This window comes from Chaetodon trifascialis, chromosome 13 (genome assembly GCF_039877785.1).
Source record: "Chaetodon trifascialis isolate fChaTrf1 chromosome 13, fChaTrf1.hap1, whole genome shotgun sequence".
NCBI classification, from domain to species: Eukaryota; Metazoa; Chordata; class Actinopteri; order Chaetodontiformes; family Chaetodontidae; genus Chaetodon; species Chaetodon trifascialis.
The window spans coordinates 6,090,627-6,116,136 of record NC_092068.1 but is presented as its reverse complement, the minus strand read 5'-3'; the positions used below and the strand labels follow the sequence as shown (position 1 = coordinate 6,116,136).

General features: G+C 41.0%; 2 protein-coding genes across 5 annotated transcripts; one reads left to right on the top strand and one right to left on the bottom strand.

Moving 5' to 3' along the window:
* Positions 1-1,091: 1,091 nt before the first annotated feature.
* On the bottom strand, positions 1,092-8,334 carry haao (3-hydroxyanthranilate 3,4-dioxygenase). 2 transcript variants are annotated; one of them, XM_070977163.1, is made up of 11 exons: positions 8,023-8,334; positions 6,636-6,837; positions 6,295-6,373; positions 3,896-3,979; positions 3,599-3,705; positions 3,040-3,129; positions 2,899-2,942; positions 2,674-2,819; positions 1,979-2,047; positions 1,769-1,851; positions 1,092-1,597 (listed from the first exon to the last, which is right to left on the bottom strand). In XM_070977163.1, the coding sequence occupies exons 1-11, from the start codon at positions 8,039-8,041 to the stop codon at positions 1,525-1,527; spliced, it is 996 nt and encodes a 331-aa protein (XP_070833264.1). In that variant the 5' UTR covers positions 8,042-8,334; the 3' UTR covers positions 1,092-1,524. The 2 variants fall into 2 exon arrangements, with proteins under 2 accessions (XP_070833264.1, XP_070833265.1); XM_070977164.1 differs by having other exon boundaries at positions 7,995-8,319.
* Positions 8,289-24,326, top strand: papolg (poly(A) polymerase gamma). 3 transcript variants are annotated; one of them, XM_070977161.1, is made up of 24 exons: positions 8,289-8,499; positions 9,294-9,452; positions 9,861-9,927; positions 10,090-10,171; positions 11,650-11,759; positions 13,301-13,354; positions 14,321-14,432; positions 14,691-14,780; positions 15,008-15,146; positions 15,284-15,356; positions 18,171-18,291; positions 18,454-18,538; positions 19,006-19,059; positions 19,340-19,459; positions 19,723-19,832; positions 20,865-20,986; positions 21,077-21,234; positions 21,466-21,581; positions 21,792-21,994; positions 22,137-22,220; positions 22,315-22,374; positions 22,491-22,594; positions 22,698-22,798; positions 22,908-24,326. In XM_070977161.1, the coding sequence occupies exons 1-24, from the start codon at positions 8,483-8,485 to the stop codon at positions 23,081-23,083; spliced, it is 2,517 nt and encodes an 838-aa protein (XP_070833262.1). In that variant the 5' UTR covers positions 8,289-8,482; the 3' UTR covers positions 23,084-24,326. The 3 variants fall into 3 exon arrangements, with proteins under 3 accessions (XP_070833262.1, XP_070833261.1, XP_070833263.1); XM_070977160.1 differs by having other exon boundaries at positions 21,463-21,581; XM_070977162.1 differs by lacking the exons at positions 15,284-15,356; positions 18,171-18,291; positions 18,454-18,538; ... (10 more) ...; positions 22,698-22,798; positions 22,908-24,326 and having other exon boundaries at positions 15,008-15,150.
* Positions 24,327-25,510: the final 1,184 nt, after the last annotated feature.

Sequence of the window (25,510 nt, the reverse complement as noted above, 5' to 3'; positions counted from 1 at the left end):
TTTCCCCAAATCTCAAACTATTGCTTTAAAAATGAGATTATATGAATGAGCTCAGATTCGGCCTCTCCAGTCCCTGAACACAAAACTAAATGATCAGCATCAGTCTCTCCAAAGTTTAAAAGAATGTGGAGTATACTTTGCAAGCCGGAGTTAGAGTCTGAGCAGCGAACAAGCAGACATATGAATAACTCTGAAACCAAAGGGAACAAGCAGCTCTCCACTCAGCAGTTCAGAATCAGCACAATCCACATAACAGTCGCTAAAAATTCAGTACAAATAGGAGTAGTCCTGTCACAAGTTTTCTTCGATTAGATCATGAATCCTGTCATTTTTCGTGTATTCTTAAGCATTTTCATTTTTCCAGTCTACATTAGAAAACATTGTGAAATATCCATAGGAAAATCTGTCATTCTGTTCTGCTAAGAGCTCTCCTGTAAACAGGAGATCTTTGAGGGGAAACCCCACAGCAAAAACAGCACTCGTACAAATCCAGTTTGACTCCCTGTGGCTGCAGGATGAATAGCTTACATGTCCCATTTTACTGTCAGTTTAATACATGAATAAATACTAACAGAATTTATACCGACATAAACAGATCATACTGTCCATGATGACATGTAATAGCATACATTTAGATGTGATCCATGTGTTTTTGCTGTGGAATTTTTCCTACAGCCATAGCTGCACTCATTACTGGAAGACAATTTCAAATCTGCTCCAAAATTATGCCCATTCAGTTCTGGGTTTCTCAGAATTACATTGTGTTGATAAGAATCTGGCAAGCTGAGCATATCATAAAATACCAGAACATCATCTGATAACATGATGCTAGTTCCCAACACTTGTTGAAACTTGTGTCTGACGTCCTTTCAGCTAATAGGATTATTTCACGTGTTTTTCTCAGCTTCTCTTCTTCCAGAGAAATCCACACTGTTTCAGAGTTCAGAAGGCAGTTGGACTGGGAGGCACAGTTCCTGTGTGAAGTGCACCACTGCAGACAGTAGAGGGACAAACACTGAAGAAATGCGGAAAGTCAAAAACTGTCAGGGCGAATGTTCATTAAGATAAATCATCACACCTCATGTTTTTTTCTCAGATATTTATTTATTCATTTGATTTCTCTTCTAAGTAAAGTTGTGGTAAAAGTAATGCACTTATATCACGCCTGACCTTAATAGACAAAGCACTTTATAATTTGCCACTGGTTCACTCACACACACACACACACACACACACACACACACACACACACACACACACACACACACACACACACACACTCACACACACTCACACCGATAGTAAGGACATTTTGCCATGCGGACAGGAGGAGCCAGGGATCAAACCTCCAACCGTGTAATCAGTGGACAGTTTCAAATTCAATAGTCTTACTCACTGTATATGATGATACACAATATGCATTTATTACTACACCTACGTTGACTTATCCTCTCCACCTGTACGGAATAGTGTATACTGTAATACTGTATATTTAATGTGTGTGTGAGACTTGGCAGGTGATGCTCAGGGTCTCTTCCGCTCAGGGTTTTGGACCACAAACAGGGCGACAGTCCCGTTATCTCTCTGCCACTGGTAGCTACAGAAGAAGATGCGGTGTTAGGATTTTTCTGAGGTAAAAAATGAAATCTTGATCGCCTCTTGTTACTGCCAAATAACATCCTTAAAAATATGGGAGGCGAAACTGGGAACTTTTTGACTTAATAATATGTACACTGGCTGGAGGAGCTTGTCATTAATATGAACTCACTGGGTCTGTTCAGGAATGAGTAAACTGTCTCCTGCAGAGAGGGTGAGCTCCTGCTGATTCATAGTCACTCTTGAGGAGCCCTCCTATGAGTCAGGGAGGAGAAGGAGATGGAAGTAGTTTGGTTACATGGATACTGGGACAGCAGCGTCTACTGGGAGGCTGGTTGGGTGTGGGAAGCTACAGGAGGAACAGTTCATTTAGAGAACATACCTTCTGCCAAATCCACACATCACTTTGCCTTACTGACATCTCTGTCTGTCCAGGTCCAAACAGCATGGCCTGTCAAGGGAATAAGATGGAGCATTATAGCATCTTTAGATCTCTTCCATATCCATCATCATCTACTGCATATCACAATGTCAGCTCTGTGGTTTGTCCTTTTATATGTACTCTATACACCTCATTAAGTGTCCCTTTATTATTGTTTTTTGAATTTTGTACATGTTTCTCAGGTAAATGTTTGGTTGTGCTTTAAAAAGTGATACTAGACTATGCAAGTTTTCATTCGGGCTGGGTTTTGTTCAAAATTTTTCACTAGTCCTGCCAATATGACACCTGAATGTTGCTCTTCCTCAGATTTCTTCCTTTTGCTCCCCATAGAAGAGTTTTTCTGAGAATGAAGTGTGTCATATGTTTTACAGATTGCGAAGCCCCTCGTGCCACATTTGTGATTTTGGGGTACATAAATAAAATTGACTTGACTTAAAAAAAGTAGGCATATGAGAGCTTTTCATGAATTAAAGAAAATAGGCAAGAAAAGGAAATCGGAGGAAGCGTTCAATGACAGCTCAGTACTATACAGTTGTTAATACAAATGCTACGGACACATTTTATTTGATAACAAATAAGAAGCTGAGACAGTAGAACTGCTATGAAAACACATCTGATAACTTCAGCTCTCTTACCTCTGTCTCAAACTGAGCTCCGAACATGTCGATGGGCCCGCCGCTGGCCAGGGACGGCCTCTGTCTCTTCAGCCAGTCTTTGAAGGAGAAGGGCGACATCACGTTCATGGTGTTCATCTGGAACGGAGGCTCTCTGAAGACTTCATCTGGTCATCCAAACATGATCATAACTCCGGTTAAAAATCGATTGGATTTTAGATTAATCACAAGAAACGAGACACTCACCCGGATCTGGTTTTCCTGTTTTGCACTGCTTTGATGCCATGAACCTGCACATAAAGTCAATGAACAACAGCAAACTGGATTAAAAGAAACAGCCTGATCTGATGGAGTGTGAATGTGTGCATAAGAATGAAGATATCTTACTCTTTGATTATTGGCGCCAGTTGGGTTCCGAGATGCTGGCAGTAAAACCATTTCTCAAACAGGACAGCAGTGCTGTTGTCCACATAGTACCTGAAAGCACCACACACACTAATGTTATAACAATGCTTTGAGCTCTTACATACAAAATATTTCCGTTTTATTACTTTCACATTTAATCCTGTGGTTTATTTGGACAGAGTGTAACAAAACAGGTCTTTCTGTGACCCGTCATAGTTAAGTGTACAGTGTTTCTCACTGATTTAAGGCATTTCTGCCAACTGTGTTTTTACTTAACCCTTAATGATTTCTTCTTCTTCTTCTTCTTCTTCTTGTCACACAATTCTCTTTTCCCCTCGCACACAACCATCAAAATGTAGTTCAAAAAACATTTAACACAAGTGCAGCCATGGAGGGACAATAGATGGACCTGTTCCAAGGTCATCTTGTTACTGGAATGTCAATCTTTTTATTATTATTATTTGTCTTGTTTCCCTGCTGTTATGTACGTAAGAGGAGATGAGGAAATAAAGGAGAAAAAGAAGGAGACACAGCAGTTCACCTCAGGCAGTCAGTCTCAGTCAGCAGACGTCTCCTCTCCACCACCAGTCCCACAGTGTTGGCCTGTCTCTGGGGGGAGTGGGGGATCCGAGCGGGCAGCAGGAACATCTATAAATGGACAAGAAATTAATGGAATTTCACTGACAAAGTACTGTGCATTATATATATATGACTGGTTTATTTGCATTAGAAGAAAATAAGACACTTAAAGCAATGAATCAGTGAACTATAGTCATTTCAGTTGGACTCCATGTAAAGTAGTGATACTTTATATACATGAAAATATATTAGAGCTCACCTCTCCTTCTCTGATGTGCACATCCTTGTGTTTGCCATTTTCAATCACCTTCAGACACATGTCCCCTTTCAGCTGGAAGAACAACTATTTAAAACAGAGAATGGAAGACAAAAGGAGAAATGTTATTAAATTAAAGGGGAACTGCACTGATTTTACACATGAAAGGTGCTTTACAGGTCTTGAACAATACTACAGGATATGTAAAAAGTGTGGCGATAGGAAGAAGTGAGCTTTCCACATCTCTGGATTGAATGTGGTTTTACATTTGTAGAAGTATTGCAACCTTAGAAAAAGCTCCTTGGATTAAAAATATTTATGTCAGTGGTCAATTGGTGAAAGTGAACAAAAATTTGTGAAAACGGTGGTCTCATGGGCAACCCTGGGTTGTGCCCTGTAGGCAGATAAGACCCAGAGTGAGATTACATCCTTGAGATGACGTTCTGGGGCAGCTGAGAAATGCTTTCTTCGGTGTAATCAAGACCTGTGGTGAATCTGTATCTGTATATAAAAAAGAGAGAAATTCTCTTGTGTCTGAGAACCACAGAAAACAGACACCAGATGAAGAGTTCTTAGATAAACTTTAGAAATTGTACAACTGATACAATGATAAAGCAAATTTAAACACTATGGAGATTTAGATGCTGTCAAAGTGTTTGTTGACATATTGTTCTTTGCTGTTTGCAAATGCCATTAATAAATCAAGGACATGCTCACACGAGGCAATGTTCTCTCCAAGATCAGCTGCTGGAGTAGTTGGAAGACAGAGAAAATGGCGCTATGCAGTGCCTCTCACTGCACTCGTGTGAACAGACAAAGGGTGAATGGCCTTATGAAGGTTCTTTTGAGGAACTCAAGCTGTGACTTGCTGAAGTAATGACAGATGGTTGCAAAGGAAACCTAAGATGGGATTACAAATACATGAGAGTCTGTTGGAGAATGTGGCAGAAGATAGGCTCGCAAAGGCAGGGACACAGTGGTATGAAAGTGAGAGGGAATGGATGATGTTTATATACCGGTAGAGTTGAAAGAGATCATAGACAAATGCGCTGCTTGTTTCGCTCCTTGTCACGTGCCTTTGTTAGAGGCAGCATTTAAAACTAGAGCTGCAGAAATGACAAATATCAAAGAACAACACAAGCATGACATTGCAGCAAGAGTGAAATCAATGATGTGTGGTTGGTGGGGCGTAAAGGCAAACCCACCTCAGACAGCTTGTTGACAGTACTGATCGAGGCTCATCTACCAGTTCCAGTTCAATCAGGTAGGAATGATATGTGCTGCAGGACACAAATTATACAACTTCGCTCTATCCCAAAGTACGTATTGGATCAGCAGCACCCTCTTCACACCACTTAACCCCCCTCCGCTCCACTTCACACACTACATTCACCTCACCCCATGTCACTCTACAGGAGCACCCTCCCCCCACCCCCACCCCCTGAGTGGGGTGGGGGGGGGGTGCATTTGGGCACAGTTAGCTGCCCAAATGCATAGAGTTGAGCAAGGGCAGGGAGAAGCTCAGGGCATACGTGGGTACGGTGGGAGCTAATGTTTGGTTTTGACTATCCAACAGAGTACCACAAAGGTAGAAGACAAGTATAGAATATCCATAATAGGGAATAATTTAAGCAGAAGAAGGGAGAAACATGTGACGTTGGAGGTATTAATACACCCCATTAGAAAGGACATGTTCAGGATTTGGTGTGGCACTACCTTGGTTCACTTGTGGACACTGTATTGCTCATCAGCTTCTCCTTGGTGCATGAAGCCTGCAATAAATACTTCTTCATAACACATCTGAAGTCTCCTGGTGAACTCCTTCCTTCAGCTCACAAGAATCTCCACCACAGGCGCCAGGTTTCGCCAAAGAATGTGTGGAATGAAAAGGGTGGCATCTCTGTTTCTGCTGCATCGATTACATGACTGTATTATCATATTCGAGACAGTGCAGAAAATGACCACAGCTCTGAAAATGCTACTCAAGTATCACTGCTGAGTAACATCTTGTTTCATGTGGCTGTCACCTGACCACCCTTTATAGATGATTACTGCACATTTCAAAATGTCAAACAGCAAAGGCTGCCAACAACAACAGGACCCCGCAAAGTTAAATAGTGGCAGCTGACCAACATAATTCCACCAAGCATTGCAACATTGCGGAGGAGTTTGTCCTTGTTAGTCGGGGACGAGTCCTGCTTTGAGAAGCAGTCATGTGGGACACTGACAGGAGGGAGTTAATTTAGGGAGTTGACTGTGAATATCAGCCATTCAGTTCAATGTAAAGCATTAAATCAAGAGCTGAAGGCTAAAATAACGGCAGAAATTTAGTGTCCTCCAAGTTTGCATTAAATAAGCTAAAGTTATACTTTATGCAGAATGAATAAGTACTTCTCTCCTACCTCCTCCCCTTCCTCAATATGATAATCCTTCCTGGTATTAGGACCTCCAACAAACATGATGTTCAGCTGGGAAACGTGCCTGAGGAAAAAAGGAATTAGGACAACAATGTGTTCACTACATGTCCTCAAACAGTCAGCTGAACTCTATTCATTGTCAGTTCGTCTATGCAAAACTGTGCACTTGTTGTGATTTACAGAGATCTTCAATGTTGGTCTTCAAAGTTGTGAAGTTACTGATTATGCACCTCCATGTGAAATCCACCAAGTTGTTGCAAAGAAGAACCCACTGACGTTGTACACATACTCACCACTGTAGCTCAGATCCAAGTAAAATTACTCACATGAGCTTGTTGCACACCGGTGGCAGAAAAGCATTCTGATTCTCTGCAATCCAGTCTTCCACATTCACAATCATTTTTGAAGCTGATGGGTTTTTTGGTGCAGTATTGAGCCTCTCTGTGTAGTCTGCTGGTCTTACTGGTTTAAACAATCTGACTGATACTGAAAGTCCAAAAAGCAGAAGTGGGGGAGGAGTTCTGTTTCCTAGACGAGGTGAAAGATTAACATTATATGTAACATAGTGTCCTGCAGTGACTCTGTAACCTGCTGGAATCCTTCACAACACACAACACAACACTGTGCAAACTAAACCTGAACATCACCTTTACGTACAGCACGTACATTAAACTACTGCACATTATAGCCATATTAGTTAAACCTCTTGTCATGTTTAGCAATATGACTTAAAACGAATTTGTACCACATTCATTAACATATATACTGTTATAATATCTTGCTTTACAAAGGTTTACTGGGATTGCAAATGTATGCAGAGTGTAATTTCACATGTTTGCATCATGTGTGCAGTATCATGGCTGTAGGACCAAAATCTGCAGAGGTGTGACAAGGACCATAACCAACTGATGATGATTCACTGCTCTCGCTGAAGTGGATGAAGGTCAGTCATCACAACTATTTATTTGAGTTTATTTCACACCAGATGTAATAGTGTCAACTGTCCACTAGATGTAGCTGTTAAACCTGGTGAGGTTGGATACAGGCTGCGGGCTCCTCAGAGAACCTGAAGGCCAAACTGAGCCATTATGAAGTCAAAATGTCATAATTTCATAATTTTTATCATATGTTTCCTATGTAAGTTGTAGCATCTTACAACAAAACATTAAAGCTGGCAAACAGTTTATCAGGTAAAAAGTCCAAATATTCACTAATATTCATTTTTCTATATACCTGAACACTTACTAATGAGAACAATGCCTGGCTCCCATTATTCACACAGTGCAGCATCTTTTCTTTAGCCTGCGTCAAGTTATACATTTAGCATTAGGCATTTAAGAATAGAAATTTGAATATTAGAATTGTTAGTTTTTACTCCTTTAAAAAAAAAATGTTGTGACATGAATGACCTTCACCTAAGTACAGAAGAGGGAAGAATGCCGATGGTTCAGCCATGCAGTTGCAGAGTATCTGTTATTATTATATCAGTCTCAGCTACAGCAAACAAATAATTATCATCTGTCATCATTTGTTAGGCCCTAAAATTACCTTTTGATACACATCATCATTTATTCCTACATATTATTTAGCTTAATAGCTTTATTTTGCATTTCTTTTCATTTAGCTTATTTTTCTGGAGACAAGGGTACATAGCAGTAACAGATGCAACACAGAAGTTCACTTACACACTTCAAAACCGCCTTGTGTGTTTACCGTGGCTGACGCGCTTCATGTAGTTGTGCTGTACCGCGCTGAGCTGCGCGGCGTCAGGCCCTGGTCACGTGATCCGTGGCCTCAGTGACGGTGCCTGCTTCCCGACGATGGTGGTTGCTCAGCGTGCCGCACGCAGACGTTGTCCCGACAAACGCCGTTCCATTTGTAGTTTTGAATATTAAAAAAAAGGCCTAATAGCAATTAAACGCGCGTTTAGCTGCTAGCATCCAAAAAACCCTGTCCGTTTTGTACATGACCGAGGTATGCATGTTCTTTCAGGCTTACGAGTTGATACGTTATCTTATAAGAAGTGATTCCGGTTCAGTGGGAAGGTTTGAACTGCTCTCTGAAAAGTGACCATTGTTGTAATCAGGTCGAGGCTGTTATCATTTCCACTTGCTGACTTTCTTAGTTTTTTACGGGTTTAAAGCAGAAAACAGCGCAAGCATTTTAGAGTGTCATGAAAGAAATGTCAAGGTAAGTCATGCATGGGGCACATTTTCCATTTGTGAACATTTTTGTCCGCGTTTAAGATTGTCCTAAAGAATAGGCTAAAAGCTAACGTTAGCCAACTGTCACAACAACCAAACAAGGCCTGCAGCTACCGTTTGTTGGCTAGCTTGCTCGTTTGTTGTTGAGTAACTATAGTGTAAATATGCCTGAAAAATGGATGGGTTTCACTTGTTGTTTTTGCCTGACAAGATGCCAACTCTTAACAGGGTCTAACAGGAAAGCAAGTCATTTGTTAATCCAATTCTTCCGTAGCAACCAGCTAACGTTTGCTAACTTGCTAAGTTAGCCAATTTGTTAGCGCTTCCAACCTGTTTGTAGCCTCTCTGCTAACGTTCGTTCGCCAGTTGAGATTGAAAAGTTGCACATTTCAAACAAGTTTCTGTAAATTTGATGAACTCGCTTCTCAGATTTTGAATAGCATACAACTAAGTTATTGAGTCATCATTAAGCTTGTTGTTTAAGTCATGTAAATTAAGCACGTTGCTGTCAAAGTGTGTTGCTAACCTGTGTTTACACATGGGTCCGCGGTAAGAGAAAGGAGAGGAACACAAGGAAAGAACAACACCTTACAAATTTTGGCAGTGTTTAGAAAATGTCTTGTCCTTAACGTGGCACCGAATCGTCGGTTCACATCTGGTTTGTTATTTATGTCATGGTATTTGAGTGATTGTAACGTGAAAAAAAAAAAACGAGTGTAGTAATGTTGTTGCTGTCATTTCATGCATTTTGCCTTGTTCCCATGTCGTGTTCCCTCGCAGCACCATGCCTGGTGGGCAGCAGCCTCAGAAACACTATGGCATCACCTCTGCCATTAGCCTTGCACCCCCACGAGAAATAGACCACCAGTACACAAAGAAGCTCTGTGATGCTATGAAACCTTTTGGGGTGTTTGAAGATGAAGAGGAGTTGAACCATAGGTGAGGAACAGCAGATATAATTTTCTGTTCATCACAACACACTTACTGGACATATTGACTGCTTAAATTCATTGCAGAAGTCACAACTACATTTAAAAGGGGTGTACACAAAAACGTAAATACTTGTAATGTAGTACACCAGCACTTCTCTGGTAATCTCAACAAAAATGGAAACTTTTAAACTTCTCAAAGGTTGCATTTATTTTAAGGCTGTTGTTGATCTGTCTTTTATGTGTACTCATGACTTTGTGGTAACTAAATGTATAAGTCTTAATGATTGAATGAACATAATTACATTAGCTGAATTTGTGAGTGTGTGATGTATTCATATTTTCATTCTCATTGTATGTTTAGTAAAAGGAGTGAATCCTGAATGAAGCGTTTGCTAAAATTTGTATCCTCTTTCAGACTTGCAGTTCTTGGCAAGTTGAATAACTTTGTTAAAGAATGGATTGCAGAGATCAGTGAATTAAAGGTAGGTTCTGTTTTGTTGTTCAATACCATCTAAGTAAAAGCTGTGATTTGTGATGTTTTATTGAGTCAGCAATGTTAACCATTACAGGAGAGACACTAAATCTATTTTAAGCCACAAAGAGGAAAAATGCTCATCTGACTCTATATGCTTTATCCTCTGCAGAATCTTCCACCATCAGCTATAAGCTGTGTTGGGGGCAAGATATTTACATTTGGGTCGTACCGACTTGGAGTGCACACAAAAGGTATGACTGGTCGATACTTCAGTATTTCAGTCTTTGTTTTATTATGAATATCTATTTATGGTGGGAAGTTGTGTGATGAAATTAAACATCAACTGACAGTACCTGTACTGTGTGATAGGCTTTATTGATGCACAAAAGGAGATAGACGTAACACTACATTACTGTCACACAGCACTCAACCCTGTCTATGCAGGCATGCATCATTGTTATTGAAAAGTTCAGTTCACCACGACCACACTAAAGCACGGTGCTGGCATTGTCATATTCCTCTGCTATTGAGAGTGGTTTTGAAAAGACTAGTTTTGGAGTCTGAAAGCGGGGTCAACACTGCTTACTATAGACTGGAGGCATTAGTGTGAGTGTGGTCTGAGTACCTCTTTGCTTTAAAGCACAAACACAAGTGTGATGACGAGGTAGAAATTTTTTGAAAGTACTTTTTTTTTTCTTTTGTCACCATACAGTGTTTTCCATTAATGTGACTAATTAAAAATGTTTCAAGCTAGTCTTAAAACATCTTTGATGGTGGTGATTGTGTTTTTCTGTTCATGGATTGCTCTCAGATATATAACCACTGATCAATTTCGGTGCTTTTTCATAATAATTCACTGCGCTTACGAATTAATCAAATGTGACAATTGCCAAATTACTTTCCTCCAAACCAGTTGACCCTCTCCATATCAGTTGTGAGCTGCAGTGGACTGCATAGCAGAGCAAACAAATGACATGTAGGCCAGTAAAGTGAGCTGAGTCATTTTGAGTAAAAACTAAAGGTTGCTTGCTTCAGTTGTTCCACACCTCTAAACATTTTGCTGTTGGTTGAAAACTGTGTTTGAAGTTCTGTATCTCGTTCATGCTGGAGATGAAGAGAGGCTGTCCAAATCTTCAAACATTCCTGTCACAGATTATCTAAATTGAATTGACTTTACTAGTGCCATTGTTGTTGAATATAAATGTATATCACACACAGTAAAAATGAATACGTGAGACCGCTAATTTGATTTCATAACTACTTTGAAGACATCAGGCATAATTCCAGTCTCAATGGACGACCCCCAAAAGCAGAAACTGAGAAAACTGAAGATTTACACTAATCTCTAGTCTTGTAAACATAATTTCTTTTTCATTGTTACCTACCTTTTTAGAGGGTTCCCTAGAGATCATCGGTGTCTTGTAAAACGAGCTCTGATGTGTGGTTTAACTTCTGAAAAAAAAAAGACAGAAACCCATAACTTTTTATATACTGGGACTGTTGGAGCAGGGTCAGAATTGATTAGTTAACAAGTATTAAAAAACAGTATTTAAAGAATGCTGCGCTTTATTTTACCTGCTGTACTCGTCAATCCATTATGTTTTATCACATGAACTCTGTGTAGCTTCAAATGTAGCAGCTTTATTTAGTGTTCTTACCAGATTTTTACTACACTCACCAACCATTTAATCTACTGGGCAACGCAGATTACACTTACTGTTTCTTGCAGGAGCTGATATTGATGCCTTATGTGTGGCTCCACGCCATGTAGAGAGAAGTGACTTTTTCCAGTCTTTCTTTGAGAAATTGAAACAGCATGAAGAGATCAAAGACCTGAGGGTAAGTCTATGGCATTTTGTTATTAAAGCACAGGGTAGCAAGCTAGAGGTCTAAACACAGGTATCTGTGACAAAAATCCCATACTTGTGAAGTCATGTAGAGGTTAACCAGTATATTTAGTCATTTCCCAATGAATGGACCCCAGTTTCTTCCCAGTGCTTGAAAAATCAGTTTGTTCAGTCAAAGGTTTTTCAGTGAAAGTGGTGCAAGAGCAACAGACCATTTACATCACTGGCCCTGGGGAAGAACACTGTGGGAGAGTTGAGTTCACTGCACTGGGAAATCATTACTATTCCTAATGTTGGTGTAGATGTCTGGATTACATATCTGAGTCCAAGGCTGCATCCACACTTACTTTTTATTTTAAAATGCATAGCCTTTGCTACATTTACAGTTAGCATCCTTGCTACTCCACATTTTAGAAATCTTAAATGGAGACTTTTGGAAATGCTATTTGACCCCGTTTTACTTTGAAAACCCAGGGATTAGGTGTAGTTTGGACAGATGGACACAGACTTTTAGAAGTGGTAACATGTTGTGTTTGCTTCCTGATTTGTTCTTATCAGTCACTGCGTGTCCTTCCCTGATCCCTCACACTCTTATCAGGTGACATTTTTCCATAAGAAATCAAACAACATCAGCCTGTATATATCTATGAGCCTTGACTAGCAGCAGTTAATGCAACGTGGATGAAGAATGAGCTTTATTTGCTTTGTTGCCCTTGCTGGCAGCTGTTGTTAAGTTAAATTATGCATTTTACTAGTTACTAATTGATGAAATGAAATGAACACACATACATGTGGATGTAGCCTAAGTTCACTTTTGCCAAATAGATAGAGGAACAAGAAAACACTCTATCAGAGTGGACAGTAATTCCTCAGCAGATGAGCAATATCCAGGAGCCGATGGCGTTGTTAGGCCTGCTGGTAAAGTGTTAATTTCCCAAGGTGTGTTTATTTATTAACACCAGTACTTCCCTTTATTTTTGTTGTGACACTAAATTACATTTAAAATAAATGATCAAATTAGCTGTTAATTAATTAGCTTGTTGAAGTTTTCACTTGCAGTAAAAAAGAAAAATGTTAATCAAAATGCATCGTATTTTCAATAGATGCCTGAGTGTACTTTTACTAGTTGATCAATGTTATTGAGAGTAACCCTGTGTTTCTGGGATATTTAAGAGGAGATGTAAATTTAGCTGAATGTTGAAGCCCCCAAAGACATTCACAAGTGACTCCTATTCCAGACTATGCTCGTGTTTTGGGAATTTGAACCCACCCTCATTGAAATCTGTTATCAACTGTCTCCAAACATATTCAAAGCATTCTACATGACGTTCTGATGGAGTAGCAGGCTGGAAGCAGTGCTTTACATGTCTTTGGAATTCTACAGACTGAAATATTTGTGTTCTTGGCCTTGATTTTCACTTCTTGTTCATTTCTGTCACTCCATGGTCCACTCCTGGTAATGTCAGTTAATCCCTTGACTTTGCCTTGGCTCAGTTTTGTTAGTGATGTTGTCTCTTTTGGTGCTTTTTCAAGGCTGTCGAGGACGCTTTTGTACCAGTGATAAAATTCAAATTTGATGGAATAGAGGTAAGTGACTTTGGGTTACCTGCACACATGCTATTACATAATGAAATACATACCACTAGGAAATAACATTATTACTATTTTGACAAGGCTTAATGTGTTTGTCACTGGAAGGACTGTGATTCTAAAGATCACTTCCTTTCAGCTATAACTGTCTGCGACTATCGCCATGCACTGAATTGGAAAAAAAATCCCTCCGTACCTGAAAATGGCTTAACTGTAACTCTCCACCTTTGCATTCATTCAGTACACACGGTTTTATGAATATGCAAATAGTTCCCGCCTCCATCTCGATTCACCCCTCCGCTGCTCACCTGCAGCTTGAGGATACCTGTTCACCTTTGGCTCTGCTCGTCAAACACACGAACAAGGCTTTCTGGCAGTAAGCCCTAAAGGAAAACTTGTCCCACATGCCATATGCACTTGAATTATCTAAACTTATCATGCTAACGCTATACTGGCATCTTATGAGGACAACATGTTGTGACATTTTCTGTCTGTCAGCGCGAATAGAGCCACCATCTAATTCAGCAGCTTAGATATCTGACAAACATTATCAGGCACATTGTAGTTTTTTTGGAGCCAGCCAACAGATAGAACATAGTAAAATACACTCAATGGTTGATCAACATGTTGGCTCTTACTCACTGCGTCCCTGGCATAAATGGATGGAAGAGTGTCTGTCTCCAGGATGAGTTTTGTGTCACTCTTCTGTTTTTGTGTAAAATTCCCAAAACAGTGCTCTGAAGTCTTTTGCCTTTATGAAATTTCTACATAAAAACATTTAAACTGAGTCATTTAATAGCTCACCCCACTGTGCCACACTGCTTTGAACTACCACCTGTGTTGTCCCTGATGTGTTTGACTCTAATTACCACCAAGTCTAGCTACCCTGAACAGGATTGGCAGTTACTGAAGGTGGGTGGGTGGTCATTACTTTGTTGCTTTGTCTCTGTCCCTGTTGAGTAGATTGACCTGCTTTTTGCCAGACTGGCCTTACAGTCTATTCCAGACAACCTGGACCTGAGGGGAGACTCCATCCTGAGAAACTTGGACATTCGGTGTATCCGCAGCCTTAATGGTACACCACATGCTTCTGTTTGGTTATATACATACAGTAGAGAAGATGAGATTGACTTGAGGACTGATGCTGTTTTCTAGAGTGACAAGTCCAAGAGTAGAATAAGCTTATAGTGCATTACATTTGCAGCAGCTAGTTGTGGCTGGTGTAGAAATCTAAACGACAGAAGTTTGTTTTCATCTGGAACTTAAACGTTCTTGTACAGGGAATGAATGCACTTTTCACAGTGGTGTGGTTTTCTGCTGTTGTTTCCTACAGGCTGTCGAGTGACTGATGAAATTTTGTACTTGGTGCCAAACAAAGAAAACTTCAGGCTAACATTAAGAGCCATCAAACTGTGGGCAAAACGTAAGTGGACTCAAAGGTTCTCATAACATCAGATTTACTTTTTGTATGAGTACTTTTACTGCATCTATGTGTCATTTTTTGTGTAGAATTAAAGATTTTAGCCCTAACCCTACAGGTATAGTTTACCATAGTATATACTTAACAGACCGACGCTGTGCTCATCTTTTGCACTGCTCCGGGATTTTGAAGAAGTCACCAACTGATTTTTACATGTCCTCTGCGTGCAGGTCGAGGGATCTACTCCAACATGTTGGGCTTTCTGGGTGGGGTGTCATGGGCCATGCTGGTGGCCAGGACCTGCCAGCTCTACCCTAACGCTGTGGCTGCCACGCTGGTCCACAAGTTCTTCTTGGTGTTTTCCAAATGGTGAGAATTTCACACTTGCAGTTTAAACTTCATATTTGTCCTGTTCCACTTGATGGCAGTATTTCACAGCCTTGTGTAGTACCAGTTGTATTTCAATATTCACACATTTTGCTCTATTTGTCATTTCTGTCATACAGGGAGTGGCCAAATCCTGTGCTATTGAAGCAGCCTGAGGACAGTAACCTGAATTTACCTGTGTGGGATCCTAGAGTGAGTATGACGCCGGTGTTTTATCTCTACATGTTTATGATGTTGTTATGCTGCCGTTCTATATGTCTGTTGCTGTGCAGGCACAGGAAAACACTTTCTGGCCAGAGTAAATCTGATGAATGAAAAGTTTATTAGTGTTGTAAAGTTATCTCAACAGATGGCATCTAGCTACATTTATTTTCTCTTATTTCATGTCTCCTCATTCCTGTGTCCTCATGTGACCTGGAAATTGATCGGGTCCCATATATGAGTTCCAAAGCCCTTAACTCTGCTTGGAAGAGGCTTCCCAGAGCAGCTTGGAGCAAGGAAGACTTCCTACATGGACGTCTTTTATCAGACAGACACACCTTCAATAAAAATGTATTAGCAATTCAGTGGCACAACAGATCTGATGTGTGTCAAATTGCATCAGTCCGACACTGCAGTCATAAACTTGTGTGGACAGATGAATAACAGTACTGTGAGTACAGTGCAATAAATATTTGTTAAGGACACCTTTTACAGACGCTTGCTTCAGGCTGTCCACTTGAATTATTTTCCTTGGCCAGGGTTCTGATATATTTGTTTGGACTTAAGTTTTGTTTTTGCTGTTTCATAATATCTTAAATTTACTTGTCCCAAACTGATTGGTCTGTAGCCTTAACTGAGTCATTCTAGCTGTTGTAACTGCTGTGTCATTTTTGTAGTGTCCCTTCAGCAATAAACACATTTTAATTATCTATTGTTGTCGTTTCCGTTCAGTCACAGTACGGCCAACAATCACCATGCATTTTAGATACAGATGTCGAGGAACACGTAATTGCATGGTAAATGCTGTGCTGCTGGCAGAAATGAAAGTTATGTGTCCAACAGCTCTTCAAAGTACAGTGTGTATTTTCACCAGTAAATAGCTGTTCTCATATACACCCCCTGTTTTAAAATGCAGGAAAGCTGGACAAGGTCATAGAATGATTGCCATCTGCTGTAGTAGTAGTACTGCTAATAATAATTTTCTTTCTTTCTTTTAAGCTAGGAGCACAATGTGCTTTCCATAGACTGTATAAAAAAAAGAAAATCATAAACATAAAAAGAAACACATGACCAGCAAAATATAAGCAGCAGCAAGTCCTCAGGATTTGGGACAAGGGGCAACAACAAACACCTCAGTTTTGTCAGGTTAACTGCAAAGAGTTTTGTGATATTCTGTCTCACGTTGCCTATGCAGCTCTCTGTGGCCATCCAGTGGAGAAATCACAGCCATATCTTCTGCATAACAATGACATTAGGTGTTTTGTAACAAATGGTGGCAGGTTCAGAGTTAACAAATTTGGTCCAAGAACTAATCCATGAGGGTATGTCACATGTTGTCTGTGCAATTAAAGAGATGAATGAATGAATTTGACAGAAGAAGAACCACGCCAGAGCTGTTCAGAACTGCCCACCTAATCCTTAAACCTATTTATTACCTTGGGGTGATGTCAAAGGTGCTGCTAAGGTCAAGCAGCAGCAGAGCAGTTCGGTGTCCAGAGTCTGCAGCCATCAATAAGTCATTTGTAAGCCTTAAAAGAGCTGCATCAGGCTTTATAGCTGAAATCCAGATTAAAATTTCCTAAAAATGCTCTTGTTACTTACAAAGTTGTTCTTGTTTTTAGAACAACTTCGTAAGTAACAAGAGCATTTGTTTTAACAAATTTGGATTGATCTAACTTTTTTTTGAACTGATGGATTGTCCAGAGCCAAGGGCTGTTTAAAATTTGGAAAAGACTAAAGCCTACAACCCTGATTCCAAAAAAGTTGGGACACTGTAAAGCTGTAGAGCTGTTAGTCATGTTTCTCAGTCATGTGTTCACAAAGTGGTGAACCTCTCTCCATCCTCACTTGTGAACGACTGAGCCTTTCCAGGATGTTTACCTGTGGAATGTTCCAAACAGGTGTTTTTGGAGCATTCCACAACTTTCCCAGTCTTAAGTCGCTCCTGTCCCAACATGTTGCTGCATCAAATTCAGTTCAATTCAATTGAGTTTATATCAAAAAGGATTAGCAAGTTATCCCATTCTGCTGTATTTGTTTTGCTCAGCATCATAACGTTTTTGGAATCTAGGTTTGTTTGTCCCCATCCCCTCTCTTTCATATGGGACACAGTGTCCGTGAGAGCGTCCATATCAACTGGCCAGATGCGGATGTAGACAAGGGAGTATTATTTTAGAAGTTGGAAGGGCAAACTTTGGTTGAAATTGGTGAATTTTGTTGAGATAAAGTCAGCAGTCGATAAAGCAGAGGGACTAGTATAAAACAGATTTTTTTATTTTTGCAAATTTCATTGTGGTTTGACTCAACCTGTACACTAGTCTAAATATATATTATTTTTCTACATGTGTTGACTCAATGTCCGCATGTAGTATTTATAATAATGCTTTGTCACATCAGAGAGCATGAAAATCAGTCACAGACAGCAGGTTGGGTTGTACATCATGTTATTGTCAAATTATTGATTGATGCTCAAGCTCTGTTGCAGTCAACAAAGAGGTGATGCAGCCTTCATCAGTAACTGACAAATCATATGATGTTTGAGAGGGAAGTGCATCTCATTTCACAACGTTTTCTTCATTCATCCTTCCTCATATCACTTGAGGGAAAATGCAAATGAGGGAAATGTGAAGTTGGTAAAGTGAATTGGGATGTACGTTGTGGGATGTGTGCCCTTGGTTTTGTGGTTCCTTTCGCTCAGTTCGATGGGTGGAGGAGTGTGCTGACATGTTGACGGCTCTCAGTTCTGCAGTGAAATCAATCTTGGTCCTAGTTCTAATTTTTTTTTTTTTTTTTTTTTTTGTAAAGGTCAACCCATCTGACAGATACCACCTGATGCCCATCATCACACCTGCCTATCCCCAGCAGAACTCCACGTACAATGTCTCCACATCAACGCGCACCATCATGAGCGAGGAGTTTAAATACGGTATGACACAGCTTGATTGAAACAGCTCTTTTTCTGAGTAACACAATTTACTGTGTTGAATTTGTACTTGGTCTGTAAGAATTTTTGGTTTTTCTAAATGCCACTTTGAGTGTTGAGCAGTTAAGCCTGATGTGTGTCTGTCCCACCATGTGGTGTGAACAGGCCTCAGCGTCACAGATGAGATTCTTCAGGGAAAAGCAGAATGGTCCAAACTCTTTGAGCCACCCAACTTTTTCCAAAAGTACAAGTAAGTGTTGCTTTTGCCAGATAAAAGCTTTATGGATGGATGTTTTTATTAAAAAGAGCAAAATAATTAGAGCCTGCAGAGCTGCATGTTTCTCATATGATATTCATGTCTTCCTTTGTCAGAACTAAGATCAGAATTCTTTAACTTGCAACTTGTATGTGTTTTACATATTTAAAAAAATCAGTATCCGGTAAGGGTTTGTGGAAATGAGCTGTTTGTGTGACATTAACCATTTTGGCAGACTGTACACTGTATTTGTGCAGTTGAAACTAAAACCGGACGACGCAGTTTTTTGTTGGTTTTTTTTTTCCGACCATCTTATTGTTTTCACTTTTTGGGTTTTGGCACATTTGACTCATCTTAACTGTGGTCAGCAGAGTTTGGCCGACTCATTCTGTTTATGAAAAATCCTCCCACACTTGTCTGATTTTTTTTTTTTTTTATTTTATTTTTTTTTTGTGCTGCAGGCATTACATCGTCCTGACTGCCAGTGCATCTACAGAAGAAAACCACTTAGAATGGTGAGTGTTGAAGGACTGGCTTTCCAGAAGGTCTGTAAGGTGAAATCATAAAAAAAAAAAACACCCTCTCCCTTTATTGTGTTTAAAGTGCATCAGTACACGTCAACTCAGCCAGCTGGTGCACCAGTGCTGAGGTTTATTTTGTGTGTGTGTATGAAATTCTTTGAATGTATTCTCCTCTAAAAAAGGAACTAATGGAGCCAGGAAACTGTCCTGCAGCAGTGTGAAGGTAACTTTATTACCAGCACATCTGTGAATACATTCTGGTGTTTTCCCTCAGGATCGGTCTGGTGGAGTCAAAGATCCGTGTTCTGGTGGGAAATCTGGAGAGGAATGAGTACATCACCCTGGCTCACGTCAACCCTCAGTCCTTCCCTGGCTCCAAAGAGAACCGTAATGAGTGAGTCCACTTTTATCCATACATACAAACAGCTTTGGCAACCTGGAGTTGCCTGTTAAACCGTGCATGTGCCGGTCATTAGGTGATGACATCACTGCTGGTTGGGGTCTTGTGAGGCAGGCAGCTTTTAGAGTCCTGTGTGTACATTTCTACCCCACTGACTTGCTCTAGCATCACAAGCATGTTTAACACTGTGGTCTGAAGTCAGCATCAAATAAACTGAGCTAACTGTTAATTTTGCTGCTCGTGTCTTTCTATAACAGGAACGACTTCGTCTCCATGTGGTTCATTGGGATCATCTTCAAGAAGGTGGAGAACGCAGAGAGCGTGAACATTGACCTGACATACGACATCCAGTCCTTCACAGACACTGGTAGGTCCTGCCTTGTCCCTCTCTGTTGGTGGACAAGGAAAACATTGACTTTCATATTGTACCCTGCAGGTATATAAAATGACTTAACGGTTGAGTAAGTTGTGTGATAATACCATAACAACCCATTTAAAATAATTGCACTATATTCAGGTGTTCAGGGACTGGTTCATCTGTTTTGTTTAGATGACAAAAGCAATCAAATTATTCCACATTTTTTCAAATCACATGCAATATAGCTTTTTTGGTTACTCAGAAAATAAGAGGAAACACCAACAGATGTCAAATCTGAACTTCATTTTTATTAAGCATAACCTGCAGATACTTTTTTTTTTTAGGAAAATTGAAATATGCTTTTAGCTTGTATGTATAATATGAGTGGAGGTTTAATATTTTGTCATCTTAAACAGAATTTTTTGGAGAAACATAATACACAGAGGCAGCCTGCAGGAGGGAGCCGTGCACTACTTAAAATAGCCTCAAAACATGAGCTGTCGTTCCCTGCGTTCATAGCAGAACTCACTTTCTTCCAGGTACAGTGTGAAGGATTTAGGGGGATCTAATGACACAAGAAACAGAATATAACACTAAGAATTATGCTTTGACGAGTGTTTGACTGGTGTGTCTTTGTCACCTTAGAATGAGCTCTTTACATCAGTAGAGAAAGCAGGTCTTTTTCTGCAGAGGTCGCCATTTTGCTACAGTAGCCCAGAATGGACAAACCACTCACTGGCTCTGGACAGGGTCTTAAGTGTTTTCCAAGTTTTCACTTGCTCATAGGTTTTCCTACAGGCATGGAAAGGGACAGTGAGGCACGGGGGATTCTGTTGGTTGCAGTCTGCAACCTCACCACTAGATGCCACTAGATCCTACTCAGTGCTCTTTTAAAGAAGTGTTGGAAAATATTCATTCAGCAAAGTTGAGTGTTCAAGCATCAATCAGAGAAATGACCAGCACTTAGATGGACTAAGAAGAAACACATTCACACGTTCATGCCAGTAATCAGTGAACTTTAACGTGACGTATCCTCTGCAGTGTACAGACAAGCCAACAACATCAACATGTTGAAGGACGGGATGAAGATTGAAGCGACACACGTGAAGAAGAAACAGCTCCATCAGTACCTTCCTCCTGAATTGGTGCAGAAGAAGAAGAGGGTGAGATGTCTGTCATGTTTAAATGTTAATATTCTTCCTCTGTGCCTGTTGCATGTCCATTTATTTCCCCCCTTTTCTTCCTTTGTGCAGAGCATAGCTGAGTTGAACCGTAGCTCAAACGGGGGGAGCTCTAAGCGGATCTCTCTGGACAGCAGTCATCTGGACAGTTCCAGAGACACAGACTCAGGGACTCCCTTTAGCTCCCCAGCCAGCAAACCCACCAAGCCTGTATCTGACACAGATGACAGGTTTGAAACACCTCTACACTTGTAGTGCACTTTATTTTTATTAGTGTGTGTCTGGCTGATAGATTTGAGTGTTTTAATCATTGATTGTAATTTTTGTATCTCCAGATGTTCAGTTCTCATGCATATCCTGTTTTTCCTCACCATATATTCTGACTAATTAAAATGACAGGGCTCAAATCCATGATATGATGCTGAGTGAATGTTTTCTGTCTTCCCTGTACTTTGTAGCAGCAGCCCTCCCAAGCAGCTTTTTGTTGAGGGCTCTCCAGCACCCAGCGCAGCACCAGCTGCTCAAACTGCTCAAACTGCTCAAGACCAAGGCATGTCCATCCCTGTCATTGGCTCGAGTGAGTCATTTTTCCACTGACTATTACACTGACACTATTATTACAAGACCAGTAAAAGTAAAAAGTAAAGTCACCTTCCTCTCTGGGACAGGCTCTTTAGCATTTAGTGCGGTTGCTTAGCCACAGCTTGTTGATATTGAAAATGTTGAAACCATGTCCTTAGTGATTCTGATCTAATTTCTTCATGTCTGTCTCCTTCTCATTCTGAAGAGCCTCCAGTGAAAACAAAGCCTCCTTCACCACCAGCCAGCAGCTCCATCACCACAGTGCTGAGCGGGGACATGACACCCAACACCACCAGCAGCCCCAAAGAGGAGCCCAACGGCCTGGAGGACTCCGTCAACGGAGCCCTTGTCAAGAGGGCACACTCGCCTACAGAGGAGGACCTGACCAAGAGGCACAAAGACATAGAGGTAAGGAGGCTGGTCAGGTCAGCACAGCAGTGACAGTATGTGTGTGTTTTAATGCTGTCGGATTCAAACTTAATGGCAGATGAAGTGGAATTTTTCTGCTGTGCAAAGTGGAAGATGTGACACTGTGGTAATTTTGCTCTAGGTGGTGTTCAATGATGACTCGATATTTAAAGAGCCATATCCACCATCCTCTGACTCCTGCACACATGGAGAAGGACCCAATATTGTAGGTGTTATTTACTCTGTTTGCTTCTATTAACTGTGTAAAGTCAGGCAAAATATTCTTAGTGTTCTCACATTTTGGCTCTCTTCACCCTTAGACCCCCCATTCTGGATCAAAGGCTAAGCCCATTCCAACCATTGATACCTCAAGAACACAGGTAGTGTCTTCTCTGTAGACCTTCAGCTCTGCGCTCTGTGAATTGTTTGATTTTAATTCATGCTGGGGAACGACTTGTTAAAGCAGTTATTAAATGACTTTTAAATCCTACCTCAGAGACTTCCCAGCATGGAGCTGCCAGACGCCTCCTCGCCTCTCCCAGCCAGCAACAGCTGTCGCGTCGTGAAGAATTCCATCAAACTGGCCCTCAACCGCCACAAGTGAGCTTCAACTTCAGCACCGCAACAGCAGCGGAAACTGTTGGTGTTATTTGATTTGCTAATGTTTTAACTTGGTGTGTCTTGGCTTGTCTGTTTAACGTAGCATCACACCTCCGAAACCCCCAGTGTTTGAGGGCACCCTCACCTCTGACACTCCTCCTGCCAGTGAAGAGAAGGGCATGTCCATTCCTGTCATTGGCTCAAGTGAGTGCTTAATTGTTTTTCAATTTGCCCATCGCTACGCTTACCAAGATGAAATTTTGTCCAAACTAAAACTTGAACGCTCTCCCTGTCCTTCTCTTTGTCTCCGTAGAACACGTGGCATCCAAACACATGGCGCCCCCCGTCGGCAGCTCCATCCCCACATTAGTGAGCCGGGGAGCTGACCCACTGAACGGCGCGGCCTCCAAGAGACCCCTTTCCCCCACTCTGGAGGAGCAGGCCAAGAGGCTGAAAGAGACGGAGAAGGCCAGAATCCACATAGCTTGAACACACGACTATAGACTGGATTCACGCATACACAGAGGTGGGGCTTTACGGTTAAGTCGAACACCGAGAAGATGACTTCACACACGGACAGGGAGTGCGTTCAGGTCAGTCAATGTCAAGTGAAGCCGCAGGACGGACACCTCGCCTCAAATCTTCAGAGATTATAGATTTGCCAGTGGATAGGTGATTTGGTCAAACCAGATGTTGTCAGCTGCCTCTGTCCCGCTCACAGCCAGAGGACACGTAAACCACAGTCCCGGAGACGTCTGACTTGGGAACTAAAGCGACAGTTTTTTACTCGTCTTCTCCCTCAGTGTTTCAAAATGTTCACAATACAGATGGAAAACGTGCTGTTTTTCTTTTCATTTTCCCTTTTTTCCAGTCAACGTTTTAAAACAGCCCAGAACATTTACCGACGCTTGCTGCACACACTTTTGGTGTATGCTGATTTTTGTTTTTGTTTTTGTTTTTTTTTTGTTCATTTCCTCCCAAACAGAAACCTGTACAGTAAATGTTGATGTACATAACTTTTTGTCTTAAAGCAAAAGATCACTGTCAAGTCTTTTGACCATTATATTGTAGTTTTATCTAAAAAGAAAAAAAAGTTTAAAAAAAAAAATTGTAATTTTTTTGTTTTCTCTATTGCTTGTCCAAATAAATTGTCTCCATCCCTGGATATTTTTTGTAAACACTGTATAGGTTTGGATACAGTTGCAGGGAGGCTTCATTGAGGGTTTGCTTGGATATGACGGAAATCACGACCTCGTCTCTTTGGACCACCATGACCACCCAGAGGTGGGCTCCAGGTTAGTATTGGACTTGCAGTGTGTAGGTGATCGTAGACGCCCGGTGACATCAGTGCTTCTCAGGTGCCGGTACAAGCAAAAAAATCGTCCTTATGACAGCAGGAAATGCTTTTTCTGGAAGTGACGAAACGGCTCTGATGCTTTTCGTGATTGTTTAGCTCTTGGAAGGATGAGTCCAGAACATCAGAGAAATATGGAAATGCTTCACCAGTCTGTCTGTTCAGTGTCACGCCATAGTTCATCTTGGATTCAAAGTAAAGGCCGATGAGTTTTCTCCTTACTTTTCATGGTGTGTTTAAGCCCCAGACGTCAGGTGAGTGCTGGACAGCTCAGACCGCCACAAGAAAGTGTTGTGTAACAGTTTTGTGTGCGTACCTGTGATTCACAGATTGTCAGACCTAAGAATAACCTCTAGTCCATCAGGAGGACTAAACCACAAAAAAAAAAAAAAGTTGGGGTTACTGCTTGACCCCTGACCCCTGCCTGTCCACTGTGGTCTGTTTGCTAGTGAAGCTTGTTCCTGTTGAAGCCAGGGCCTGGTTGTGTTTGTGTCTATGAAAGGGATGTTGGTGCTTAGTGAAAAAAATGGTTCAAAGCTTTTTGACGAGTTGTGCTGGTTTGTGTGTGTATGCATGCATATATGGTTGGCTGTGTGTGAGCGTGCACGCATAGATGGTTGTTTACGTGTTGGAGAGAGACAGAATTCCCTTCATTTTGGGTGCTAACCCTCTGCGCCTCCTGTGGAGGTTCTTAAAAGGCATCTCCTGGGGCCATGGGTCGGGGGGGAGGGGGATCAGGAGACAACTTTTTTCCTGCCATCGGCCCCAACCCTCCATCTTTGTGGTCTGAAGCTGGGTGGCTTTGTGTCTGATTTCAGCACAGAAGATATAATGTACACAACAAAGTATAAAGTGATGCTAACGAGGCGCCTCTTCTTCAGAGCAGGTAGAGCTGGGACACAGGCTCTTTTTCCAGCATCTGTTTCCCCAACTAAATGTACAGAGACCAGTTTTTTCAAAAGGCATATTCGTCATTATTGGGGGTTTTCTTATCACTTTATTTATATTTGCATATTTGTACCATGTGATCTTTTTTTTTAATAGCATTCATAGCAGGTAGGTCTCTTTTGAATGAAATCTGCACCACTCTGTTTCAGACAACTCATGTTTTGCTGTTTGGAAACATTTAACAAAACAGGTCATGTAGATGTTTGTTTCTAAAATGTATTGAAAGGGTATTTTTGTATGTGTTTATCACTTCCTTTAAATTAATCTGTACACCCATTAAACCCCTAAAAACTAGTTCAGTGTCTTCTTTGTTCCATTTTTACACTGTCGCATTTGTTATTGGCAGTTGCACCACATGGAAGGCTGCGACGGCCGTCATGGAAAAGTCTGAATGTCAAGTGTCAGGTCACCTGAATAACAAAACACATCTCACTTCAGAATGATAAAAAGATGACCTTTAAAGAACCCAACAGCGAGAATCTCTGGATGTTCCACAGCTTCCACCACACACCATTTCTACGGAGTAGATTTCTTGGTTTTTAGGATCATTTTTATTTTTAGGGCACTTTTCATCTCAGCTAAACTTTAGGTATTTTCCCAAGGATTTTTTTTTT